General features: G+C 61.4%; 1 protein-coding gene across 3 annotated transcripts in view; it reads right to left on the bottom strand.

Annotated features, from left to right (window-relative positions):
• CEMIP (cell migration inducing hyaluronidase 1) overlaps positions 1-25457 on the bottom strand; it is a 129499-nt gene that overhangs the window by 24780 nt on the left and 79262 nt on the right. For all 3 annotated transcript variants that reach the window (XM_045058716.1, XM_045058717.1, XM_019831781.3), the window contains 10 exons: positions 24894-25032; positions 23998-24234; positions 21379-21558; positions 18895-18965; positions 18020-18115; positions 17506-17627; positions 15594-15726; positions 14654-14845; positions 8379-8554; positions 6531-6740 (listed from right to left, as the gene is read on the bottom strand). In XM_045058716.1, coding sequence (XP_044914651.1) covers positions 6531-6740; positions 8379-8554; positions 14654-14845; positions 15594-15726; positions 17506-17627; positions 18020-18115; positions 18895-18965; positions 21379-21558; positions 23998-24234; positions 24894-25032 — 1556 coding nt within the window. The remainder of the gene's footprint in view (positions 1-6530; positions 6741-8378; positions 8555-14653; positions 14846-15593; positions 15727-17505; positions 17628-18019; positions 18116-18894; positions 18966-21378; positions 21559-23997; positions 24235-24893; positions 25033-25457) is intronic.

The raw sequence follows: 25457 nt of genomic DNA, 5'->3' as shown, positions 1-25457 counted from the left end.
TTTAATCTTGCTGAAACCTCGCACGATTCTATGATCACTGTTTTCGGTTCTTCGCTTTGTTGTGTTTTTAGAGGTAGGGAAAGTAAGGCTCTGGGAAGTCGAGTGATTCGCCCAAGGTCACACGACCCACGTGCTCAAGGTCAGGGCTGGAACCCCAGTTTTCTAATTGTGTCCATTCACCCCAAAGGGGAGGATCCGCCCTGTTCCAGGCGAGCTCTGTTCCCTCAAGCGTCCGTCCCTAAACTCTGGCCACTGGCAAGGGCGTGATCTTGAATCCTATTCGGTCCCTCAATGAGCATTTTGTAAACACCAAAGTCATCCAGTGGGACTGCTTCCTCTCCTCCCAGTGAGCTCTGAAAGCGTGTTATAAATAGCCTGGAAAGACAAGGACGGGAGGTGGGAGGCATCTCAGAGCAAGTTCCGGGCCTCAACTTGGCAAGGAGGGCAAGGATGCCCAGGGAAGGGGTGGGGGTGGGGCGCCTCCCGGGGGCTCATGAACCTCGGGCTGGAGCCCCGCTTGGACCCAGGCCCCCTGCCTCCCACCCGAGGCTCTTCCAAAATCGTAAGCCCCTGCCTGCCCCACCGTCTGATCGCACCTCGCGTGGCCCTTCTCTGAAGGAAGTGAATGGTGGATCGGGGACATTCTAATTCTGACCAGTGCCCCAGGGAGAAGTCCCTCCAAGCCCCTTGAGGTACGCCACGGAGAGAAAAGTCCCCGTCGAAAGGAGGAACAAGGATTATTTTTTGGGTGTCCGATATCTCACAGACAGTATCTCACTTAATTCTTACGACAACATCATTCCCTCTCACCCAATGACACTGAGGCAGAGAGTTGCCCAAAGCCACTTTCCCTTCAGGGACAGAACTGAGACCCGATTCTCCATCTGCCTGATCCTGTAACTTGTGTGCTAATCAGCTGTCTGCACCCCAAGCAGAAAAAAACCCCCCTCATCCCGTGTCGCATTTCTTTCTCCTTATCGGGGTGGCAGGGGGAGGGCGGTGAGGGTGGCGTGGATGGTCCAGGCGACAGCACGGGACGGGGGAAGCAGGTGCTGGGTGGGGAGTAGAAGGCACAAGCTTCCGCCACAGATTTGCCGTGCCCAGCTCGGAACACGTCGGAACACGAAGCCGGGAAGGAGGCAGAGCCCCGTCGCCCTCCGTCCGCCTCGCCAGGAAAGGACCGAGGCCCGGAGCGGGAGGCAAGGACAGCGGCCGTGGCCTGCTTCCGGTTGCTTCCTGCGCTGGCCGGTGGGTGGGGTGGCCCTCCCTCGTCCCCGACCCGTCAGCAGAAGCCCCGGCCAGGGAACTCGTGGGGGAAGCAAGCAGGGGTTCCTCACGTGGGCTCAGGCGCAGCCAAGTTCAAGAAGCGACTGAGACTATAAACTCGAGAAACCGGGGAGAGGGGAAACCAGGAGACACGCACGCTCGCCCGTGAGTCCCAGAGCTGAGGTGGGGACGCAGGGCAGGGGGCTCGTGCCAGGGGCGTCCAGGGGTGCCCCGGCCATCGGCAGAAGGACACGGGATGGCGTGTCCCTAAGGCTGGAGGGCTTGTGGGGGCGGCACGGGGCACGGCCAGCAGACCCAAGCCGGGGGCGTCCCGGCTGCTCCTGGAGGCGTTTACACCAACGACGACACATTGCGAGCAGGGGGCGAGGTGGGGAAGCGGGGAAGGACACGTTTTCTTCCCCACCCCCACTCTTCGCCCCAAAAAACAGGGGAGTCGGGGGCGGGGGGGGACCAACAGAATCCATATGGGTGTCTTTTCTACCTTCCTCAAAACTATTGGAAGACATTCATTGTTTCCGCGAAGGAAAGGTGGGGGGTCCCCCGTGTCCTGCCCCGGAGCTCAGAAACACACATGAGGACGCGGTGGGAGCCCCCCGCAGGCCCCCAGTTACCCCGCGTGCGGACACCTTGCAGGACAGCCTTCCCCTGAGCACCAGCCTCGCCCACACGGTAAACCGCTCACGCTGAGACGAAGCGAGCGAACGTAAAATGCCGACAGAGAGGGTCCGGCCCCCTTCCGACGACCACGCGGTGTGGCTCCCAAACCCCAGCCCCCCTCCAGGGGGAGGAACGGGAAGGGCTCAGGGAGTCACAGGCCTGCGCTTCATCCGGGTTTGAGCCACGGCGATTCGGTTTCACCGTGGAAGGGCCACACGGGTCCGTGGCTCCGGATGGCCCCCCGGGGAGCTGACAGCTGCTGCCTCCCCGTCTGGTGGCCGGCTTCCCCGGGGGGGCAGACGGAAGGACGGCCGCGGGGCAGGACCGCAGGGTCTCCTGCCTCCGAGGGGCTGTCCGCGGCTCTGGCTCCAGAAAGCCTTCTCTGCCGCGGGGGCAGCTCCCCGCCTGCATCCCTGCTCGGCCGTGCCGAGGCCTCCGCCCCCCTCACCGCTGCTGGCCCTGCGTCCCCCACCACTGCCTGTCTCGGCCGAGACCCGGGCTCCGGGCTCTCGGAAGCCTACCGTGACCAAGACGGCCACATCCTCTCATTCTTGTTGTCTTTTTAAAAAAATTGTTTGTGTTTATGTATTTTTTGAGAGAGAGAGAGAGATAGCGAGCAGGGGAGGGGCAGAGAGGGAGGGAGAGAGAGAGGGAGAGAGAGAGAGTCCCAAGCAGGCCCCGCGCTGTCAGCACAGAGCCTGAACTCATGAGCCGTGAGATCGTGACCTGAGCCAAAACCGAGGGTCCGACGCTTAACTGAGCCACCAGGTGCCCCCTTTGTTCTTATTTTCTAAGTGAGAAACCACGAGAGGTGTTTGTCAGGCCCTGCACAGCCGCACGTCCACGCTACATGGCGTGTGCATGTGTATGTGTGAAATGTCCACACTATGCGTGTGCAAGTGAAACGTCCACACTACGCGTGTGCATATGCATGTGATGTGTCCACGCTACATGTGTGCAAGTGAAATGTCCACATTATGTGTGTGTGAAATGTCCACACTATGCGTGTGCGTGTGAAATGTCCACACTATGCGTGTGCGTGTGCAATGTCCATACTATGTGTGTGCGTGTGAAATGTCCACACTATGTGTGTGTGTGTGCAATGTCCACACTACACGTGTGCGTGTGCAATGTCCACACTATGCGTGTGCATGTGAAATGTCCACAGTACGCATGTGCGTGTGCAATGTCCACACTATGCGTGTGCATGTGAAATGTCCACACTATGAGTGTGCGTGTGCAATGTCCACACTACGTGTGTGCGTGTGCGTGTGCAATGTCCACACTACGTGTGTGCGTGTGCAATGTTCACACTATGCGTGTGCATGTGAAATGTCCACACTACGTGTGTGTGTGCAATATCCACACTATGCATGTATGTGTGAAATGTCCACACTACGCATGTGTGTGCAATATCCACACTACGTGTGTGCGTGTGCAATGTCCACACTACACGTGTGCGTGTGCGTGTGCAATGTCCACACTATGTGGGTGCGTGTGAAATGTCCACACTCCGCGTGTGCGTGTGAAATGTCCACACTACACGTGTGCGTGTGCGTGTGAAATGTCCACACTATGTGGGTGCGTGTGAAATGTCCACACTCCGCGTGTGCGTGTGAAATGTCCACACTATGCATGTGCGTGTGCATGTGAAATGTCCACACTCCGCGTGTGCGTGTGAAATGTCCACACTATGCATGTGCGTGTGCATGTGAAATGTCCACACTCCATGTGTGCATGTGAAATGTCCACACTCCGCGTGTGCGTGTGAAATGTCCACATTATGCATGTGCGTGTGAAATGTCCACACTCCGCGTGTGCGTGTGAAATGTCCACATTATGCATGTGCGTGTGAAATGTCCACACTCCGCGTGTGCGTGTGAAATGTCCACACTCCGCGTGTGCGTGCGACTGCCCCGAGCTTGAGAACAGCTCCCACTCAGCCCAGATCTGTAGTTACAGGGCCTCTGGGAATCTTAGTACCTTTCTCTCCAGGAACGGGAAGCAGGGGTGAATTTACGCTGAGTTTAAGGACGAAACTTCAAAACAAATGCTCCAATCAAGCAAAGGGCCTCACACTCGGGCCTGTTACCCTCCTTAACTAATTCTGCGCCGTCCCGGTTCCCACAGCTTCTGAGCTCAGTCACCACCCGCGAGGGACCGTCTCCGACTGCCCGCGTGGGGTCCGGTCGGCAAACCGTGCGGGCGGACGGCTCGGACCAGACGCCGCTCCGGGGCCGAGTGTGTGCCCCGCGCCCCGCGCCCTTGGCTCCCTGCTTACAACCACCGCGTGGGACGGGTCCTGCCCGCCTCCCCGTTTTCCAGAGGAGGAAACAGAGGCACGGAGAGGTACAGTGACTGGCCCAGGCCGCACGACTCGCAAGAGGCAGGAGCCGATGAAAACCCAGAGCCCGAGCTTGTCGGCTGCCTCGTGCTGCCTCCCTGACGGTTTCCCCTTGTGAATCCTACTGTCTTTCTGCTTCAGCCAGAAGACGCCCCCCTTCCCTCTTCCTTGAGCCGGAAAAAAGTTCACGTTCGGCACAACCCCTCCCCTCCCGCCGGGGAGGATCAGCCCCGGCCCCCGGTCAGCTTCCACGGGAGCCCCGGCCGGGGGGGTCCCCTGTGGCACCCGTGCCTGTGTTTGCTGCGACTTCCCCACCCGGCTGAGGAGGGAACGGGGTGCCACGGCTCATACCCTGGGGACCAAGCCCTAGAACCCGCGGCTTCCAGACCAGGCCCCGTGGCCCATGCCGTCGCCCCGTCTCTCAGCGGGTTTTCAAATCCGAGCACTTGAGGCAGCAGGCACCGCTCAGAACATAGGAGCGCACCGAGCAGCCTGGCAGCGGCTTCACCAGCAGCACGCTGACGGCCTCACCCCTCCCCTGCCCGGTGCGGAGGTCCATCACGTCGGGCTTCGAGCAGGGCTGCAAACTCGGGGGGCTTTGGGGGCCAACGGGCCATGGGTCGAGTGGCACCGGCCTGGGGCGTTTGCTGTAATGTGCTAGGGAGTGGGGGACACAGGGGAGCCCTCGGATGCAGGCCCGGCTTCGCTGTGGCCCCGCCCCAGGCCCTTGTGCCGTGCTGGAGTGTGGGTCCCACCTGCCTACCCAGAGCACTTTTCTTTTTTTTTTTCTCTTTTCAAATGCAACTGCTTTTTGAAACTAAAAATTTTTGAACGTTTTATTTTTGGAGAGAGAAACAAAAGCATGCCGGGGAGGGGCAGAGAGAAAGAGAGAGAGAGGGAGGGAGACACAGAATCCGAAGCAGGCTCCAGGCTCTGAGCCATCAGCACAGAGCCCGACGCGGGGCTCGAACCCACGAACCGCGAGACCACGACCCCGAGCCGATGTCGGACGCTTAACCGACCCAGCCACGCAGGCGCCCCCCAAGACCACTTTTCAAGAGAAGCCAAGAATCCAGATTTCTATGTGAAACCTCTTAATTTTTAAATGATGGAAACTAATCCCAATGTTTCTTTAAACACTATTTAAGCCAAACAAAACACAATCTGGATTCAGCTTGCAGAATGCCAGCTTGTAACGCCCAGGTCTTAGAATTTCTAGAGGATATAAGTTGAGTTCTTTATCTTTTCCTTCTTTTCTTTCTCTTCCTTCCTTCCTTCCTTCCTTCCTTCCTTCCTTCCTTCCTTCCTTCCTTCCTTCCTTCCTTCCTTCCTTCCTTCCTTCCTTCCTTCCTTCCTTCTCTTCCTCCCTTCCTTCCTTCCTTTTTCTCTTTTCTTTCTTTCTTTCTTTCTTTCTTTCTTTCTTTCTTTCTTTCTTTTCTTTCTTTCTTTCTTTCTTTCTTTCTTTCTTTCTTTCTTTCTTTCTCCCTCCCTCTCTCTCTCTCTCTCTCTCTCTCTCTTTCTCTCTCTCTTTGTTTTTTTGAGAAGCACAGAGAGAGAGGCAGAGGGAGAGAGAATCCCAAGCAGGCTCCACACTCAGCACAGAGCCTGACTGGGGGCTCGACCCCACAAACCATTAGAATGTGACTTGAGACAAAATGAAGAGTGATTTTGACCGAGCCGAGCCCCCCCGGGCGCCCCCCAAGTTAAGTTCATTTAAAGAACAACAACTTAGTGTAAAAATCGGCTGTGCGAATCGGGACACTCTGCTCACGAAGCCGTGCCTCCCGGCGGAGCTCGCGCTGAAGGACACCCGGTGCCACAGGGGAAAGGTCTGTTGCAGCCGCCACAAGCGTGGGGGGCAGAGGCCACAGCGTGGAGTCTTGGCATGACCCCCCTGCCGGCCCTGGCAGACCCGTCGTGCCGCGGAAAGGTCCTCGGATGGCCCGCCGCTCTAACGCGGCACCGAGGGGCCGGGATTCCCGCGACCACTGCCAACTCGCCCCCCCTGCAGCCCGGCGCCCTTTGGCAAAGGCGCAGCCCTGTTCCCTCTTTCCTTTTTGGCTGGAGACCTGCTCTCAACTGGCACCAGGCTCAACTCTGAGCCAAGGATGGTTCAATCCCCAGGGGCCCCAGGAGAAGCGACCAGATCCGGACGTCCCTCCAGCGCCGACGGCCCGGAGGAAGGGGACTCGAGAGCGGGGAGGGGACGGACCCTCCTCTTCCCCGGGAAGCAGGTACTTACCAGCAGGCCGTTGGAGCCGTGCACGGTGACGCAGCGCGAGAACGTGTGGTGGATGGAGAGCTCCCGGACGTAGGTGGGCGGGTCGTAGCCTCCCCGTCCGTCCACGTCGCCCGCCAGGTGGAAGTGAATGGGGTACTGCCCCACCAGCTGCTGCCCCATGTGCTTCAGCTCTACGCCCTCCAGGTGGGCCGCCTTAAAGCCCAGCGCGAACTGGAAGAGGGGAGCCGAGGGTCGGAACGGTCTGGGAGGCGCCCCCGGCTCCTCGCTGCTGCCACGTCCCGGACACTCAAGGGGCCGGGCCAACCCCTGCCTCGGCCACGAAGCAAATCAAAGATCCGATCTGCAAATGGCCCTTCTCATCCCCCGGGGGGTCGAGTCTCCACGAGGAACACAGGGATGTTACCAGGCAGTGAACTTCCCCGGGGCGGGGACCCATGGACGGACTGGGCGAGAGTGCTTCCATCCTCGCCCCCACTCCTAGGCCCTGAGGGTCGCGAGGAAGGGGGATCCCCGAGATAACCGGGGGCGGGGGGAGGCTGGCATGAGTCCTCCCCCCCCCCCAGGAGGATGGGAATCCGGGGTAGGGCGGGCCATGGGGCAGAAGGAGCCTGTGGCCTGGCCCACGGTCTCCAGGTGAGAGGAAGGGGACGCTGAGCCCAAGTCCCCTTCAGCCCGTGACTCCGGGAGCGTGTGCGGGGCTCGGGGTGCCCCACGGGCTGGCTACACCGTGCATGTCCATGAAAGCACGCTCCAGAAACGCCTCCTGTCGACAGCGGGGCTCAGCCCTCTGCCACTAGAGTAGGGTGACCTTCAGGACTCGCCAACCATTGTCCCCAAGGCAGGCGTCACCCGCAACGCGGCTCTGGTAGGGCCGCCCTGGAGGGCTCTGTTGGCAATGCCTCCGAGGTCTGGTTCGGGGCACGTGGCAGGGAGCTGGAAACAGTTCTCGGCTGAGGACGTTCCCGCAACCCCTGCCCCCTTCCGCCCCAGAACCCGACGGGGGCATAGGTGCACCTGCTTCTGGAGGTTTACCGTGACCTCGCGTTGAACGAGCAGGGCCCGGGGACGCTGGGAGCCCCTGGGGGAACACGTGGCTTCACAGCATGACGCTGCCACGTTGGAGCCGGTGGGGCTCCGGTGGTGAGGTCTGGAAGCTTCCCTCTGGCGCGCAGTGGGGTCACCGAGAAACCTTATCCTGATGACACGCAATCGTCGCTTCGCGAAGCTCTAAGGCAGCCATGTTCTACCAGCTTTGACCCTAAGTCACTGAAAGCAGTGGCCACACACGGAGCTTCTGGGCGTCCAACGGTACCCAAGGTGCCGGGTAAGGGCACTTTACACAGGGATGCCGACGAACGTCCTCTTTGGGCTCAATGCTAGGCAAGCACGAGTTCCAAGAACCGACAGCCGTTTCGACTCATTGCCGGGGGAGGACTCGGCAGCCGGGATCTCCGTCTCTGCCCGGAACGCTCGTGGGCAAGCTTCGCGCCAGACCCTGAACTTCCCCCCCGCCCCTTGCTGTTTGATCTGAACTTGCATGGATCTGTGGTAAGCGGGGCTGTGTGAGTCAAATGCCCGTTCTTCCGGGGAGCCCTCGGGGTGGGGGGGACACCGAAGAAAGAGAACGAGCACAGTGGCTGAGGGTCGGAAGCCGTGAAGGCAGGGAGCGCGGTGTGCCGTGTGACGGGGGGGCGGACTCATCTGTCTTGTGGCCGAGTGTTGACGGCTGGGACAGCACAGCTCTGGTCTCTCCCCCCCTGGTCCTGCCTTCTGCTCCCCGGCCCGGCCCGGCCAGGGTCCCAGCCAGGCTGGCATCGTGCGAATCCTCCCGGCCGCGAGGACCCTTACCTTGATGTGGCCCCCAAAGGTATCGAAGTCAAAGAAGCTGCAGATGTGGTTGCTGTAGGGGTAACACCTGTCCTCCATCTCCCCCATCACCACGATGTTCCGGCTCAGGAGCCCGACCTCCGCCCGCATGTCCACACCGTCGATCTCCTCCCCGATGTGCAGGTACAGGGGCTTCCCTAGGGCGGAGAGGGGGGCGGGGGATCAGAGGCCGGTGCTTCAGACCCCACGGCTGCCACTGGTGTATCACCGGGCCCCGTGTGCTCGGAGGTCCCCATGGTCCCCCAACCCGGTCCCATTCTATGGAAGAACAAAGGCCATGCAGAGATGGCATTCGTCTCCCGGCATCGGTCCCTCCTGGGGTCTGTCGGTTGTAGCTCCCCCTGTGCTCCCCGGGAGACCCATGTGTCCCAGCCCCCCTGAGGGCGGCTGTCATACCAGCCCCCCACCCCACTCTGGCTCCACCCCCAGCCCTGGAATGTGGGTGTGTCCTAGCCGGCCCGGAAGGAAGGAAGGAAGGAAGGAAGGAAGGAAGGAAGGAAGGAAGGAAGGACACGTACTCTCTCCCCTGTATGCCGACCCCAGCCCCACCCCTCCCACAGTCTCAGGGGCCTGGATTCCAGTAACTTCTTCTCTTGCCTCGTGTGGGTGCCTTAGGTTCTGTCTCCAAACTCATCCAGGCCTCCTATCCTTAAAAATACTATCAAAAGACTTTTCTGCACCACTCGGATGCCCCTGTAGCTAGGGTGGTCCCCTCATGCCGCCGTGAGTCCCTGGGCGAGGGTGCCAGCTCCCAGCACCACTCCACTGGTCCAATCCGACTCACTTACTCCCCTCCAGCCTCCTCCTCCTCCTCCTGTCCCCCCGGGGGTGGGGCAGGTGCACCCCAGGAAGGTGCAGGGCGACAGGACCCCGGAACCTTGGAACTGTCTTCCGGCCCCAAATCTGCCCCCACTCAGTCCCAGATTCTTCCGTGGAATAAAGACATCTTGGCCTGCCTCTAAACGTGGCTCGTCACTGGGACAGCTGACCCGGCCAGCAGGTGTCTCCTCCATTCGGGGACACGGTTACAGGGCACAACCTCTCGTGGGGATTCCTGGCCCGCACCGCAGGGCACACGCCGTCCCTGCGGCCCCGGCTCGAGCGACGGGCACACATATCAGCCCGCGACACGGCTGACCCCCGCGCGCAAAGGCTGGGGCTGTGATGGATCCGACTTCGGCTCGGGTCGTGACCTCACAGTTCGTGGGGTCGAGCCCCGTTTCGGGCTCTGTGCTGACCGGAAGCCTCTCCTTCGTCCCTGGCTGGTCCGGTCTCCTGCCGGTCGGCCCCGTGACCTTCACAAGCATGCCGGGGGCGGGGCCTTCCGGGCAGGTGGCAGGGAAGTCTCCTGCGCAAAGAGCTTTGCGCGGGGTTCTGGGTGACCCGCCGGGGGCGCTGGGCAGGAAGCTGCTCCCGGCCAGCGAGGAAGGGGCCTCACGTGCCCGCCAGCTTTAAACGCCCGAAGGCCAGCGGCCGCTACAAGAATTGATGACAAGGCCCCTGGTCTGCCTGGCTCGTGTCTCTGAGCACGCTGGACGCGGACCTTCTTTTCTTTACCAGCGGCCACCCCCGTGGGCAGCTTCGCCAGCAGCACCCGCGGCAGCTTCACGGGCCCCCTCCACCAAGCGAGGCCACACCTCGGCCTGTCCCCGGAGGACAGAAGGAAGGCTGGCCGGCCGGGGCACTGGAGGCGGCTCAGAGGCGCCCAGGAACCTGCCCACACGAGTGCCCACCCGACGGGCCGGGTCCCGGGAGGCACGGCGTGGCACTCGCTTCCCAGGGCGGAACGCGTGACGGGGGAGGTCGAAGGGAGCGTGCAGGCTGGGTCCTGCCAGCCAGTCACGGGGACTCCGAGCTTCCCGATCCCGCCCCGACGGCTCCTTCTCTGCCCAGCCCTCCCACCATCCTCCACACGCGCCTTCGCTCCCCGGGGTTCCCGCCATGCCGGCCGGGCCAGGACACCAGGCCTCCCCCTGCAGACACACATCCCCGGACGCCCAGCCGCCCCTCACAGCGTGTGCATTTGGGGGCCCAGTGTCCCCCTCAACTACGGGCGGGGACCAGTGGAACCCATGTGTGCTGACCAGGGGCGTCCGCTCTGGTGGGGGCTCAGAGGGCCTCCCCAGGGATCCGCCCTCCTCTCCAACACGGCTGGTGGCGATGCAGCCAGGCCGCCCGTGTCAGATGGGGACTCAGGTGATAGCTGTGGGTCCCCGAGCACAGCACTTTCGCTCCCGGGACCTCGGGCCCTCCTTCCAGAAGATACGAACCGCACGCGTCTCAAAGGTAACCGTGCTTGTTAAGTGAGTTAATCCATGGAATGAGCTCAACACAGTGCCTGGCACGTGGCAGGGGCTGGTGTGGCCCAAGTGGCACGTGTGGCTGTGGCCCGCGTCATCCTCAGGGAAGACTGGAGTCTGGGGCTCCCACCGCTGCCTCACCTCCAGGTGGGGCATTTTTGTTTGTTCCACGGGGGTGGGGGGCAGGAACGCAGGGTGAGGGAACAGCCTTGAGGGATGCGGAGGGACTGTGTCTTTCCAACACCTGCAGCGGGGGCCAGGGGGGCACAGGGCAGGAATGCTTCACTTCAGCTGCCCCTTCTGCACCGTGGGCCCTTTACAGGATCTGTCAGGACCTTTAAAGAATCCATCAGGACCTTTGCAGGACCTGTCAGGACCTTTACAGGACCCATCAGGACCTTTGTGGAACCTGTCAGGACCTTTACAGAGCCCATCAGGACCTTTACAAGACCTTTGCAGGACCCATCAGGACCTTTACAGGACCCATCAGGACCTTTGTGGAACCTGTCAGGACCTTTACAGAGCCCATCAGGACCTTTACAAGACCTTTGCAGGACCCATCAGGACCTTTACAGGACCCGTCAGGACCTTTGTGGAACCTGTCAGGACCTTTACAGAGCCCATCAGGACCTTTACAGGACCCGTCAGGACCTTTGTGGAACCTGTCAGGACCTTTACAGAGCCCATCAGGACCTTTACAGGACCCGTCAGGACCTTTGTGGAACCCATCAGGGCCTTTACAGAACCGCACAGCCAGTTTATCTGTCCTGCTGCCGTGTTCACAGGCCACTCCCAGGCCCTGCATCCCCCCCACCCCTCCTGTCTGCAGACCCTCCCACCCAGCCTCACCCCTCCTTTGCTCCTCCCACCGCTGATGCGTGAGGGCCAACCAGAGAAAGCAGATATGGCTGAGCCAGTTTGTCCCAAATAACCCAGGAGGGCCACAGGCACAGGTGAGGGGTGGGGGGGGGCCTGGGGAAAGCGGCGGGGGGCTCTGCAGGTGCCCTGGCTCCACAGCCCGAGCTCTCTCTGCAGGCTGGGCTCCCACCTGGACACTCGGGGGTCCAGAGAGGAAAGGCATCGAGGCCCTTCCAGTGGGAGAGACGGGCAGGTGCACTTGAGGCTCAGACCCAGCAGGGCCCGGTGCGTCTGGGGGAGGGGCTCGGGCTGGAGGAGATCTAAGCCACGGAGTCCCCAGGTCCCTCCTACGGGCCAGTCATCGAGTGGAGGCCCTGGGGACGGGGGCCTCCGAGGAGGGGGACGGAGTAGAACAGGGAGCCTTTGGAGCCAGAGAGCTCGGGGTTTGAGTCCCGGCTCCGGCCGCCCGCACAGACACCAGCTCGCCCCGCTAGAGCCCCCCGAGGTGACAGACATGCTCCGTCGTGCGCATCCAGTACGCCAGCCACCGGCCGCCCGTGGCTACCGGACAGGCGGGATCTGGCTGGGGTGACGGAGCGGTACAATTTTCCACTTTAATTTTAATGAGATGTGAAGAGCTTCGTGTGGCTGGTGCCTGCGATGGAAAGCAGGAGGCCGGCCGTTTGAGTTCCCTGAACCTGAGTGTCCTCCTCTGTCCCGGAGAGACGGTGGCCGCCACCTTGTGGGGTCACCGCGAGGAGTGAACAAGATGGCTCTCGTCGCGTGCTCGGCGATCACGGGACACGAGAGGGGGCGACACCAGCCGACAGCGGTACCGTTTAGAGGTGCGCGCGCGGGGTGGGGAGGGGGTGCCAGGAAAAGCCGGGGTGTGGGAACAGAGGTGGAGAAGGTCTCAGGTTTCCAGCCGCCGTGTCAGGAGGTGTGGGCATCCACGCGGCGGACGGCAGGACTGAAACAGTGTTTGCAGATGAGTCACAGTTTCGTGACTCTGTTATGCCCATCTGTTTCCTGTCAGAAAGCCCTTCGTGTGCACAGAAGCCTGTTTCCTGGAATCTGGGGGCAGCGAGGACAGAGGGCCCAGGAAGGCTGTGTCCCTCCCTGCAACCAGCCCTGGGGGGACCCTGAGACGTCACTGTTGGGGGCACGGTTTTGGAAAAGACGGGGCGGTGGGCCTTTGCTTCATGCCAGTGGGGGACGGGGAGGCAGAGAACGGGCTTGGGGCTGAAAGGGAGAAACGTGGGCCTCCACAAGACAGACAGACGGACGGACACGCCCCCTGCCCCCAACTACCTGGGGCTTTTCTGATGCTGCCCACCAGGGGGCACTGTCCTCAGGTAAGTGTCCAATGCTCCTGAGCCAAGTGCACGGTTCACCGGGAGCCTAATAACTTTAAGGGGGTGGGGGCTGAGAAGGGGGGGGAGGGGTGGGGGCCTGGTGGAAATACAGGCAAGGCCGTGCTACGCCAACGGAGTGAGGAGGGTCCCCAGGGGCTCCAGCCTCTTCTCCTGTCCTCCCTGGGTGCTCGGGGCCCAGGGCAGCCCCATCCCACTCTGTGTCCAGTCCTAAGAAGCTTCAGGAAGCAGCCGGGCCTGTTGGCCAAACGCTGCCCAGCGGGGCCGCTCTCCGGCACCCGTACCCAAGCCGCACCATTGGGCGAGGCCCGCGTGCCCTGACACCGCGTGGCCCTCGGCTCTCTGGGCCTCTCGGCACTCACAGCTCCCCCATCGGGACCTCTGCCCCCGAGCCTTGGGGTGTGAGACACAGGGGTGCAGACGTGGGCTGGTCTCTGCTGGGCGCTCCTCCGTCGACCTCCGTGCAGGCACGGGCGTCACGGGCTTTTCACCCTCTCAGAACCACAAGTGCCACCCCGGAGCCACACGTCACCGCACACTGAGCAGTTGACATCAGCTCAAACCGTCTCAGTGCCACTCTCACCGACAGTCTAGGAGGACACCTGACATCCCAGGGGACCCGTGCACGTGTACTAGCCCTGGGGACACAGGAGTCGCCCGGCAAAGACCAGGGCCTAACGCTCAGAGGGGCCTTTCCTTCAGGGAGGGAGCCGCTCTCCATTCCGTAGTCCCAGAGGGGCGCCGGTGAGGGTGCACCACGGGGGGGGGGGGCGGCACACAAGCCCCCAGCCCGTCTGCTCTCTCCCCGGAAGGTGACCTGAGCACCGTGCCCAGGGACCGTGCAAGGCGCTTTCGGACAGCGATGCCCGAGGATGCTTCCCGCTGGCTCCCGCTACCCAGACCCCCGAAGCGGCCCCTGCCCCTCGTCCTTGTGCACCTGGGCTCTCCAGTTCCTCCCTCGCTTGTCTAAGCTCAACGGCCTCCTGGAAAATTCCTTTTTTGCTTGCGACAGTCAAGTTGGATTCTGTTGCTTGTGACCAAAGCACCCTCGTGGATGGATACGGAACTCTCTCCACTAATAACGATTGACCTGGACTATACCTTTAACCCCAACAGTCTGAGACTCCAGGAACCTCACGTGATATAAATTGCAGCACCACTAAATCTATGTTTAGGAGAAGAGTAAGGAAGACCCAGAAGCTATAGACGGAAAGGATTTAAAACTGCGCTAGGTCGCATCATGGCCTAACAAATATTCACTGCCTTCCCTCATCCTTGGCGGGAGATGCAGGCCGACCCGCCCTTCCGTGTTGAGCTTGACTATGTTACTTGCTTTGTCCGGTGGAATGTGGCTGTGAGAACATGCCAGTCCTGAGCCCAGGCCCTGAGTCCCCTTGTGTTTCTGTTCCCTCCCCAACGGGAAGACAATGTCCTGGGAAGAGTGAGAGTTGCAGGTGACTCTCAGGTGAGAGCCGACCTGAACCCCGCTGGCCCCCTGGAGCCACACTCGGTCCAGGGAAGCTGAACCCTCGACAAGCTGCAGACACGGGAGTAAGAGATAAGCGCTTGCCACAGAGGTTCGGGTCTGTTTTGTTACGCAGCATTATCATGGCGGTGGCTAACCGATACAGATTTTCCCTGCTTTCCAACAACTTTAAGCCTAATAGGTCCGCTCGGCCCGGGGAGGGGCTAGTGAGGGTCTTACCTGCCACCTTGACCTGGTTGGAGGCACAGGCTCTGCAGGGGAGCACCTGGAACTCTTCTGCCTGGTACATGGAGTAATCGGTGCTGGCGACGACCAGCGTGTCTCCGGGCTTCCACGACCGCACATCGTCCTCCAGGTTCAGGATGGTGCTGTTCACGTTGGTGTCGATGGTGACGGTGAGTCTGGGTCTCACTGGAACCCCAAACGGGAGGGACTGAGAAACGGCCCTCGGTCCTTGGCGAACTTTTGACCGCCCGCCTCCCCCCTTCCCCTCCCTGAATAAATGCTAGGTTTGCCTATCCAAACCCAAATCGCCAGGCTCAGCCCATCCCAGGCTTGGTACAGGTTTTTGAAGTCAACAAAACCTTACCAGAAAAGAGCCGTTCATTAGCCCTGCCAGGGGAATTTTCCACCGGCTCCTTTGCGAGAGTTAAATGCGGTCCCTCACCACACCCACTCTGCTCAAGCTGCACAAATATAGTTCCCCTCAACTAGTATTTACAGTAGCCGTAAGCCCTCCGCCCCACCCCCCCCCGGGAGAACTCTCGTCCCTAATGACTGCCTTCTGGACGGGGCCAAGGGCCTCCACGGACCGGCCGACCATTTCCAGGCCCTCCTAACAGGCACCTCGGGATCCGGGTTTAAAATAACAGCACCCAGAGGCCGCGAGCTCGCGCCTCTGCGGGGGGGGGGGGGGGGGGGCACAGGGAGGTCGGCTCTGTCCCCCGCGCCCTGGCTTTCTTGGACCAGGCCCTTCCCCTTCCTGAAACGCATTCGGGCAGGGCGGGGTTCTGCCGGCTGCTGCCAGCTCCCAGGACTGTCCCCCGGCTCCCGTGTCACAGACGCGCTCCCCACGGCAAGCTCGGCAGTGGCCCCGTGTCACCGCCACGCGCAGAGGCGGCCGACCCAGCCACACCCCCGTCCCCGGCAAGCTGCTCACCAGGCTTCCCGCAGAGGAACCGCACGCGGTAGCCGTGGCAGGGGCGGCCCCGGTCGTAGCACGCAAACCTGTAATCCTGGCCCTTTTTGTGGACAACCTCGGCGGTGAGGTTGGCGCCGTCCAGCGTAGTGGCCTGGAAACGGCACAGAAATTACAGGGCAAAATCATCTTTCTTTTCGTACGGAAGGAGGGTGATGATTCACGCTATAGACGTATTGCCCCAAGCCTCAGAGTGCCCCTGCTGCAGATGCTGTTTGCTGCGGCCCGAGACTTTTCCTCCAGGGACCGAGTGTCACTTCGGTCGCAAGAAAACAGTCTTGTGACAGGGAGAACGGCGCGAACTCGCAGGATGGACGGGCGCCCCGCCCGGGGACCTCGGGTCCTCGGGGTCCAAACCACTGACGGCCCCGCTGGCCGCTGGCTGAGCCGTTACGGCCTCTCCACGGTGACACGGCACTTTTTCCGGAGCCCTTCACGACCCGCACGCCAGCCCTGCAGCTGTGCGCTCCGGAGGACGGGCTCTGTCCAAACTCCTGGCGCCCCACGTGGTTCCGCATCATGGAAGGGGGGGGGGAGCCCGGGAAAATCTGGCGCGCACGACCTCCTTCCTCCTCCCGGGCAAGCCAGGAGGGCTCTGGCTTTACGGGTACCAAGGCGGACACCCAGAGAGGCTGTGTGACCTCCCCGGGGCGAGCCAAGCCAGCGAGCAGCAGAGCCGAAATTCGAACCCACACCAAGCCCGTGCTTCCCCCCCACCTCCCGCTGCTGCCCTCGGGCGAGCCGCCCTGCGTGCCTTGCTCTGCGTCCGTCTCCTCCCGCCGGACCCCGGGCTCCGGGGAGGGCAAGGAGCCGGGCTCTGCCCGCCTCCCGGCCCAGGGCTTGGCACACAGTGGGGTCTCGGGGATGGGCACGGACGGGTGGGCGGCTTCAAGGCCAGGTGGAGGGTTCAGGGAGCGGGCTCAGAGGAGGTCGTGATCCCTGCCAGCTGGGGCTCGTCCCGGAGCCCGGGTGTGTCTGCATCAGGACTGTGGCCGTCATCAGGGGCAGGCAATTTAGAGCAAGGCCACAGCTGTTGTCCTCTTTGGCACAGAGACCAAAGGGACCAGGGCTGGGGAAACAGGGGAGGCGAAGTATAGTCAGCCTACTTAATAATAGGGTGGCGGGGGCGGGGGGGGGGCTTTTCAGGAAACACTAGTTTGAACACAGCAGGTATCTGTCGTCCTTGGCTTCAAAGAGCCACGTAGCAGTGAGCTCAGGCGTCATTTAACTCCGCCCTTTCCTGCCAGTGATGCACTCACGCCCATGATCTTGGGGGGCGGGGTGGGGGGGCGTCCAGCTCCCCCACAGAAGCAGGAGTCGCAGACTTGCCTGCTCCTTGCAAAAAGCTAAGGCCGATAATTAGCGATTGTAAAATAATGAACAGTATTATCACGATAACGAAATAAAATAATTGTGAAATAATAAAATCTACGGGCACTTCACATATTGTTGCATTAAATCGACAGAATGATCGCGCGGGGGAACAGGGATCATCTGCATTGTTGCCTGGGAGGAAACGGGGGCCCTACGTCACTTGACGGGCACCCGCCGTGGGGAAGGAGCAGCTCAGGGTCCCCTCGGGGTGGAGGAACTCTAAGTGAAACTGCCGAGCAAACGCTGTCCGTTCTCCCATCGCGGGTTCGTATTCAGCTCAGTGGAGCCCAGGGCGGTGCGTGTGCTCTCCACCCGGGCTGGGTTCAGCCTGCACCCCAAATCCCACTGGATCCTGTGCACCCCAGGGCCCAAAGGAGGTCAACTCTGCGGGAAGACTGAAGGAGAGGCCCCAGCCCCACGCCGGGCGCTCTCAGCCACGGCTACGGGCGCAGGCTTAGGAGGAGGCAAGGGAAGCGGAGACTAGAAGCGAGCTCGGTACCTGTATATCGATGGGGCGGTTGCAGATTTTTCCCGGGTGAGCCGCCCGGAGGTCTGAAATTTTCTCCCCGCCTTTAGTCTGCGGCACTTTGTCGTGGTCGAACCACCCCGTCCATTCCACGTCTAGACAGAAAACAAAGGGCAGGGTCGGGCAGGAAGGGCCGGCGAGGGCACGTCCCGCTCGGCGTGGCCCCAGGCCCCCCGAGGACGAAGACGGGATCTGCCATCAGCCCACTACTGGGGGCGCCGAGGGGTGCTCTCTGCACCCCTGTCCCGCCCCGGCTGTCTCCCGTCCAGTGCTGCTGCTTGGCACGGAGAGAATTCAAGAGGGAGGGCGTCCCTCTGGGCTAGCGGCCGCACTGGACCGATTCATTAGGGACAGCTTTCCGTCCGTTGTAAATTTAATTTATGGCCATCCGGTGGCCTTGCGGCCGCAAGAGAAACACGCTTGCTTTGCCAAGACAGGAAGTCCCGGCCACTGTTGGGTTTTGTCCTGGGGGCCCCAAAGTCCTCACCTTGAACCCACTCGCTGGATGAAGAAACGTTGAAATGCTCGCCGTGCTCCGTCTGGAACACTTTGAACACCCGGGCAGCAGCGGAGCCACGGTGCCCTGCAGGAGAGACCAGACCCCCCCCTGGATTCTGAGCGCTGTGATTCTGAGGCAGAGAAAGCCTCCTACGCCCACGGATCCTGAGCTATTTCTTTAAAAAAAAAAAAAAAGTTTCAGGCCAATGTTTCTACTTGGGAAGCAGACGGTGGATTACGTCTACTGTCCCTTCTCGTGATTCTGTTTTAAGAGTCGACTTTTGGAGGGGCGCCTGGGTGGCTCAGTCGGCCCAGGGTTTTCATCTCCGGGGGATGACCTTGCGGTTTGTGAGCCCGAGCCCCGCGTTAGGCTCCCTGCTGCCAGCGCCGAGCCTGTTTTGCACGTGAGCTTTCGCTCACAAGTAAATAAGCATTAAAACAAATAAAAGCTTGATTCCGGTGTTCCGGCAAACCTATATTTCGGAGGCTCGTAATTTCTCACGTGAATTCCCGTCTAAGATTACAACAGTGCCTTCCGCAGACAAAACCAGGCAGAGGAGTCCCCCCTGGGTGGTAAAGGCCCATCCATAGACTCTTTTTAGCTCCAAAGACTATCTCTGCTGGATTGTCCCAGCTCCCGCCTGTCCCAGGTCACTCGTTTCGAATTAAGTCAGCGACCACCTCTTTGCAAATATGTTAAATATTATCTCCGTGATCGGCTTTGCCGCTTTGGCGTGACACGGTTGGGATGAAGGGTGTTGAAGGGGGCTCCGCGATGCTCGGAGGGAAGAGAGGGGTTCGGAAAGGGCCCCGTGTTCAGAGGGACGCCGGCGGGGATGCAGCCTCTTGCCAACGATTTATTACCGTGATATTCAATGTGGTCTTCGACGGAAGAAGAGGGATTTCCTTTCACCGTTAGGAAACTCCAAGGGTGTCTGCAAAAACCAACAAGCAAAAGTCAAGTTCTTCGCACGTCTGAACCTGTAGCGGAGGCACAGCCCAGACAGACTGCCACCAGCGGGCAGCCCTCCCCGCCGTTCGGGGGCGATCGGCCCCCTGGCGGGGCTTCCCGGCTCCGGGGAACAGGGGCCTTTCTCTGCCAGCGCTGGGCTTCCTCGCCACCTGGCTCGCCCGCTGTTGGCTCGCCCCGAGCGTCGTCAACCCCGCTCTGGCAGGAGCCCAGGTATGAATCACAAACAAACAAGCCCGCGGACCCACATGCCACCCGCCAGGCTCAGTTAGGTCCTGAAGCAAGCGCTCCGGTTCCTTTAGGAAAACAAGGACACAGGTTCCAAGGGAGAAAGGTTCTTTCCAGGCTGCCCAGGAGGTCAGCACGAGGGAGACCCCGGAGGGCCTGTGCCCCGGCTGCCCCGGGAGCCGCACTGGCTTCGGGGAAGGAGGAGACGCGTCTCGCTCCCCATGGGGGACGGAGGAGGAAGAGAGTTCCTCCCCCGAAGCGTGCCGTAAGGCAGGAAGGTTTTCTTACCCATTTCTGTCTCCCTCCCGCCCCGATGCCTGCTACAGCCTGAGATGCCGATAGATTACGGCACTCGAGAGCTTTCGTTCTTTTTGTTTTGAGCTTTCATTTCGGACAGGGAGCCTTCATTCACGCCGGGGATCTGACTGGGTCACTCTCTTGCTCGGGACCCTTCAGTGGCTCCCCGTTGCCCTTCAGGTGAAATCCACACGCCTTGGCACAGCGCGAAAGCTCGTCCCCTGCCCACCTCCTCAGCCCCCCCTCTGTCCCCTCCCGCCCTAACCCTCTTCTGCCGCCGTGCGCTCCCCCCGCCCCCGGCCTCTGCACCTGCAGTCTCTCGTGGGGAATCCGCTTAACCTCACCCTCACCTGCAGCTCGGCCCAGCCTCTTGCTCACGCGTCCCCGCCACTTCCCTTTCCACGCCTGCCTTCCCGCGAGAGCTCAGCACACTTCGTCAGGCCCAGAGCCTCGGGCCGGCATCTGCCCGATAACTGCAGCCCCGGGTCCCAGTTCTACTGCTTTTAGAGGTTTTGAGTTTGCCCCTCACAGTGCGTCTGTGCAAACGAGGGGGGAGAACGGAACCCCGCCTGCCTGTGTCCCAGGCCCGGGGGATCGGCCGTGACAGAACGTGACCAAGCATCCCCCCCTCCCGGTGGCTTTGTTCATCAGGAGACACGTTATTTGAATCCTTATTCTGTGCCAGAGGCGATGGCAAATATTTCGCTCCTGTTGTCACATCCAATCCCTCCCAACGGTCCTTTGAGATGGCTCCCAATGTATCCCACTGTACGGATGCAGGAACTGTGCATTCCTGCAGCCACACCTACCAGGAGGTACAAATTCAGGCCAAATCAGAGGCCCGACGGTGGGCCCTCAGCTATTACCTTCTTCTGCCGAGGCCCTAAGAGCCCAGTCCCCTGGTGGACAGCTCTCACGTGACAAATCAAGAAACTGGCCTTCTGGCTTATTAACAAGGGGATGGGAGCCCCCTCGGCTTCTGCTAACAAAGGAGCCTCGAGAAACCAAGGTGTGCTCGTCATCTCGGACTACTTGAGCTCCTGTCCAGGCCCTTCTAGAAGAAACAGCCCCTGGGCTGTCAGGGAATCACCCCGGAGCCCGGAACATCCCCCGAGTCCCCACCCCTGCCTTGCCCGGGAATCTCTGTCCAGCCCATAAAACGGGGGTGGGGGTGGGGGGAAGTGCTCTGCTGTCCCCGATCCTGCTCCCGGATCTGCAGAGCTGAAGGGAGGGCCCCCCCCTATCTTCCAGCAGCCACAGGATGGATAACCTCAACCCCAACGTCCCACCGCGCTGAGGTCGGATCCAACGTGATAAAAAGGTGTGGCTACTGTGGGGCAAACGGCTTCCTCTCGGGGCCAATGCGTGTGCCCCAACGTCAGGCATGAAGCTTATAACCCGAGACAAAGCAGACCACGGTGGAGCACAACCCAGGGGCCCTCCTCCCCGGGCGCGCGGCCGGGCAGGGACACTTTATGTCTGCCAGTCCCCGGAGGGGGCAGGGACAGGGGCCGGAGGGGGCCGGGCGGGGACATGGATGTCTGCCAGCCCCCGAGGCACGCGATGACCCCTTGGCCAGGGCCAGGGCTGTGCGGACGTCCAGCTCGTATTTTGTAAGTGGCTGAATGAAATGGACGAGCCCGTGCAAGGAAAGACCGCTGCGTTTTAAGAAGGGAAGAAGCTTTTGCAAGAAAACCTGGGCGCCCAGACTTGCCCAGTGCAGACGGGCGATTGCCCGCCACTCCCCAGGCCGGCACTGGGGGGCGGCGTGCCGTGGGGAAGGGACAGAGGCTAGGGTAAGCTGCGGGGCTGCCCTGGTGTCCTGGCGGAGGCGACGGCCCTGACCGTGGTACCTGAATCCGAGGTGTAGGAAGTGTTTGCTGCCCAGCTTCGTCATGGCCTTCCTGGCCGCGTCATCCAGGTTCCGGGACCCCTCGTCGTTCACTGCCACCGAAAGGATCCTGCCCGCGGGCACCGCGTTCAAGTACTGGACCAGGCGTTCACTCTCTTTCTTGGATCTGTAGGTGTCAAACCTAAAAAGGTCGGAGGTGGGGGGTTAATAGTCCTGACAGCAGCCCCTGCAAAGAGACGTCCGAGCTCACGGTTGTGTTACAACCACCAACACGCCATCCAGAGCCCCCCGCGGGCTGTGAGCTTTCAAGAAAGTCGCCTCTGTGCCGGCAAACGCCAATCTTCCCAACCTTGACAAAGGTCACCCGGTCCCGCACAGAAAATACCCAGGAAGCGTGACTTCAAACAAACATCTGTACCACCGGGGGCGCGCATTTACAGGGAAAAGACACAATTTCGTAACGACCCCCATGGAACTCTAAAGATTTGGTGCAATGACATCAAAAATGCCCAAAGAATGCGTCTTGGGAATTAACGAGCGAAACTGCTCTAAAGCGGATCTAGGAGCCCCTGGGGGGCTCAGTCGGTTGAGCGTCCGACTTCGGCTCAGGTCATGATCTCGCGGTTCGTGGGATCGAGCCCCACGTCGGGCTCTGTGCTGACAGCTCGGAGCCTGGAGCCTGCTTCTGATTCTGTGTCTCTCTCTCTCTCTCTGTTCCTCCTCCATTCATGCTCTGTCTCTCTCTCTCTCAAAAATAAATAAAAACATAAAAAAAGGTGTTTTTTTAAACAGATCTAGAAAAATGAAGTGGCATGAAGACCAAGATTTGGGGAAAGAAAAATGGTGGTGGTCACGGGGGTGGGGCCGGCTGGCTAGGTGCTCCTGAGCCCTCAGACTGGACAGCAAGTGTCTATGCAGCTGGCGGGTCCGGGCTGGGGCCGCTCATTCTGCGCCCCCGCCCCCCTGGCTTCGAGCCGGGCCAACCTCAGTGCCACAACCACACCGCACGTCTTCACACGCCCTTCCTCACCTCCCCCTGCCTGATCGCACGCTTACTGCCTGTCAAGGGCGGACCTACGTTCTTCTCCCTCCCGGAACCTTCTCAGATGGCAGCGAGTAGCTCCTGTGTGCGGGCGTGTGTCGTGTTGGCGACCCTCTTCACTCACACACCTCCGGCCGCCGGGTTCTCGAAGCCACACACACGCATACTTTAACCAAAGGAGATTCGGCCGAGCAGCCGTTCCGTCTTGGGAACCTGAACCCCAGCTGCCAGGGTGGCTTCCCACGGACCGCCCAGCCCCGGGGCACCCGCGGAAGTCGCCCAGGATCAAGGGTCTGGGCAGACCCGGGTTTGAATCCCGGCTCCGACACTCGCCGGCCTTGTGACGCAGCACACGGAGCCCACGGGGCCTCAGTGTTTCCCTCTGTACGACGTGGATGATCACAGAACCTACTCGGGGGGTTGATGATACAGACGGCCGGTCACCGCGGTTAACTCGTTTTGCACAAAGCCCAATGAACGTCACTCGTGTTCACCGCAGGGCAAGGGGGGTCGTGCCGCATATTCCTGCCCAACGTGCCCTCTGTCCCCGTGGCCCCCTGCTCCCTGTGTCCCCGTGACCCCTGCTCCCGGCTCCCTGCTCCTCGTGCCCTGGTTCTCGCGGAGCCCGCGCCCCCCGCGTCCAGCAGCAGCAGGACGGCTCGGGGTCTGCCCGCCTGCCCCAGCCGAGTCCTTCCTGGGGGGTCCTCCCCTCCGAGTGCCCTGGGACAGCCTCTGCAGACTCTGCTCACACCCGAGCGGGGAAGGGGTGGGGCGGGAGGGAGCGGAGACTTGCCCTCCCTGCCTCTTAGGCATCTCTCGAGTGCTTCCATTTCCACTGCCGTAGCTTCTGCCCGAGTCCCGGCCGGCGGCCCCTCTCAGGCCAGACAGAAGCCTCCCGGCCACCTCTGCTCTCTTTCCTTCTGTCTCCACCATCCATCCATTCTCTACTCGGCAGCCAGAACGTTCTTTTCATCAGATCAGACCCTTCTTAAAACCCTCCAGGGGCTTCACGTCCCACTTAGAATAAAACCCGACTCCTTACGGTGCCCCACGAGGTCCCGCACCTGCCCCTGCCCCAAACCCGGACATTACTGTGTCCCAGTGCCATTGCTCTGCACCCCCCGCCTCTCTGCTGGCCCTTCCGGGTTTCCATCACGACCCCCTCACCACTGGCCCTTTGCACTTGCCGCCGTCTCGAACACTCTCTCCCCAACTCATGTTCACCCTGCAGTTCTCCGCTCAAATGTTGCTCCTTGAGGCTGGCCTTCCCTGGCTGACGCCACGTGGGCTTCCCCGGTCACTTTCTGCCTCTTTGCTGTGTCTTTTCTCCCTAATCACCAACGATCGCGATCTGGAACGATGTCGTGTGTACGTGCGTGTGCGTCTGCCCGCTCCCGCTAATTCTCTTCTGTAGGCAGATGCCCGGGGAGGGAGGGACGAAACTCCTGGAGGTGAGGGCATCTGGCTGGCCGGCTCCCTGCCGTATCTCAGCGCCTGGACCAGCGTCTGGCTACGGCCCAGGCTCGGTGAACGTCTGTGGAACGAAGGGCTGTGTGCTCACGTGAAGGCAGACCTTACCGGTCGGAGTGGATGACAGTCGCCGATTTGGGGTCGATGATATGCACGATGACTCCGCGGTGACCCCAGCTCCTTTCGAAAAAGTAGCCCCCCTCCTGCATGCCGCCTGGGTGAAGGGTCTTGTTCAGAAACGTCCAGGAGAGCTTCTTCTGTCCGTGTAGTTCAAGGACGCCTCCTCTGCCGACCCCGATGTACTTGAGGCCAAAGTAGGGGTCCGGCTGGACGCCTTCGTCGGCCCTGCGAGAGAAAACAGATGCCCAAAGTCAGCCGACGCCCCACGGGCCGCGGAACCCAGCGGGGACCTCGCCGCTCCCTCCCTGACCGCCGGAGAACCGGTCACACGCGGGGACTTGGGAGGCCGGCAGCAAGGGCGTCTCCGACCGGATCTTCCTAAGCCAGATGGAAATGAGGCCGAAAGGCCAAGCCAAAGCCCTTCTCATGAGTTTGTACGTTGCTGCTTCGTTCCGGGCCTGACTGTGCTACACTCCGGTCCACGTCAGAGGCCCTGCACGGTGCACACGGACCTCTGTGTATTTCTGGCCACCACTTCTGAGACCTCTCAGTTGGCCAGAGGCCGGCACTGTGTGGAAATTTGCTTTATCGTGTCCATCCTAACCCGTTGAATAAACACCCCCAGAGGCTCCCTGAGCCTCGACGTGACGGAAAGGCAGCCGGAAGTCTGGCAGGGACGTGCGTCCCCTCGGCGTGGACCCACAAGAAATACAACACCGCCTCCAGCTCGCCCCAGAGGCCCACGTCTGTGTTGCTCGTGGTTCCGCCCGGCGGGCTGCGACCATGGTCCCCGTCCCGCCATCCCGCCTCCCTCCCGCCTTTGGAAGGCCTCCTTCCCGTCAGATCCAAGAGGAGCATTCGACCCACGGAAGCTGACCGCCCACCTGCCGTACAGAACGATGCTGAAGTTGCCCTGGTAAGGGCAGAGGGCGCTCCCCGCGTGCAGCTCCCCTCCGTTGTCAACCAGGATGTGCCGGGTACGCAGGACGATCGCCTCGTCTTGGTCCTTAATGACCAGCTTTCCTGAGGAGGCGGGCAGGGGTGGGGTTGACGAAGACGCGTGTGAGCGGGGAGGCCGCAGGGGGAGCCGCGGGCGGACCCGCGAAGCCCCCGCCTCGGCCAGACGGGCAAGAAGGCGGGTCTGTCCCGGGACTCCTACCCTTCCCGCTCACTACTGGCTTCTCCTCTCTCCTCTCACCCTGCGACGCGGGGACACCGCCTGCCGGCTTGCACCCGCCGCCGTGCGCGCCGTGCTCAACGGGCGAGCGTCTGGCGGCGTGACCGGCCGGCACGCTCCGAGCGCCAGCGAGAGCCTTCCTCTACGCTTCCTTCGCCAAGACTCGGACCGCTGACGGGCTGCTCCTAAGCGCCCAGAGCGGATGGCGTCACGACCCACCAGACGCTCTGACCCGAACCCAGGGCCCGTGACCGTCATTCTGCCCGTCCGG

This window comes from Felis catus, chromosome B3 (genome assembly GCF_018350175.1).
Source record: "Felis catus isolate Fca126 chromosome B3, F.catus_Fca126_mat1.0, whole genome shotgun sequence".
Lineage (NCBI taxonomy): Eukaryota > Metazoa > Chordata > Mammalia > Carnivora > Felidae > Felis > Felis catus.
Note: the sequence above shows the minus strand (reverse complement) of the source record. Positions and strands in the feature narration are given on the sequence as shown.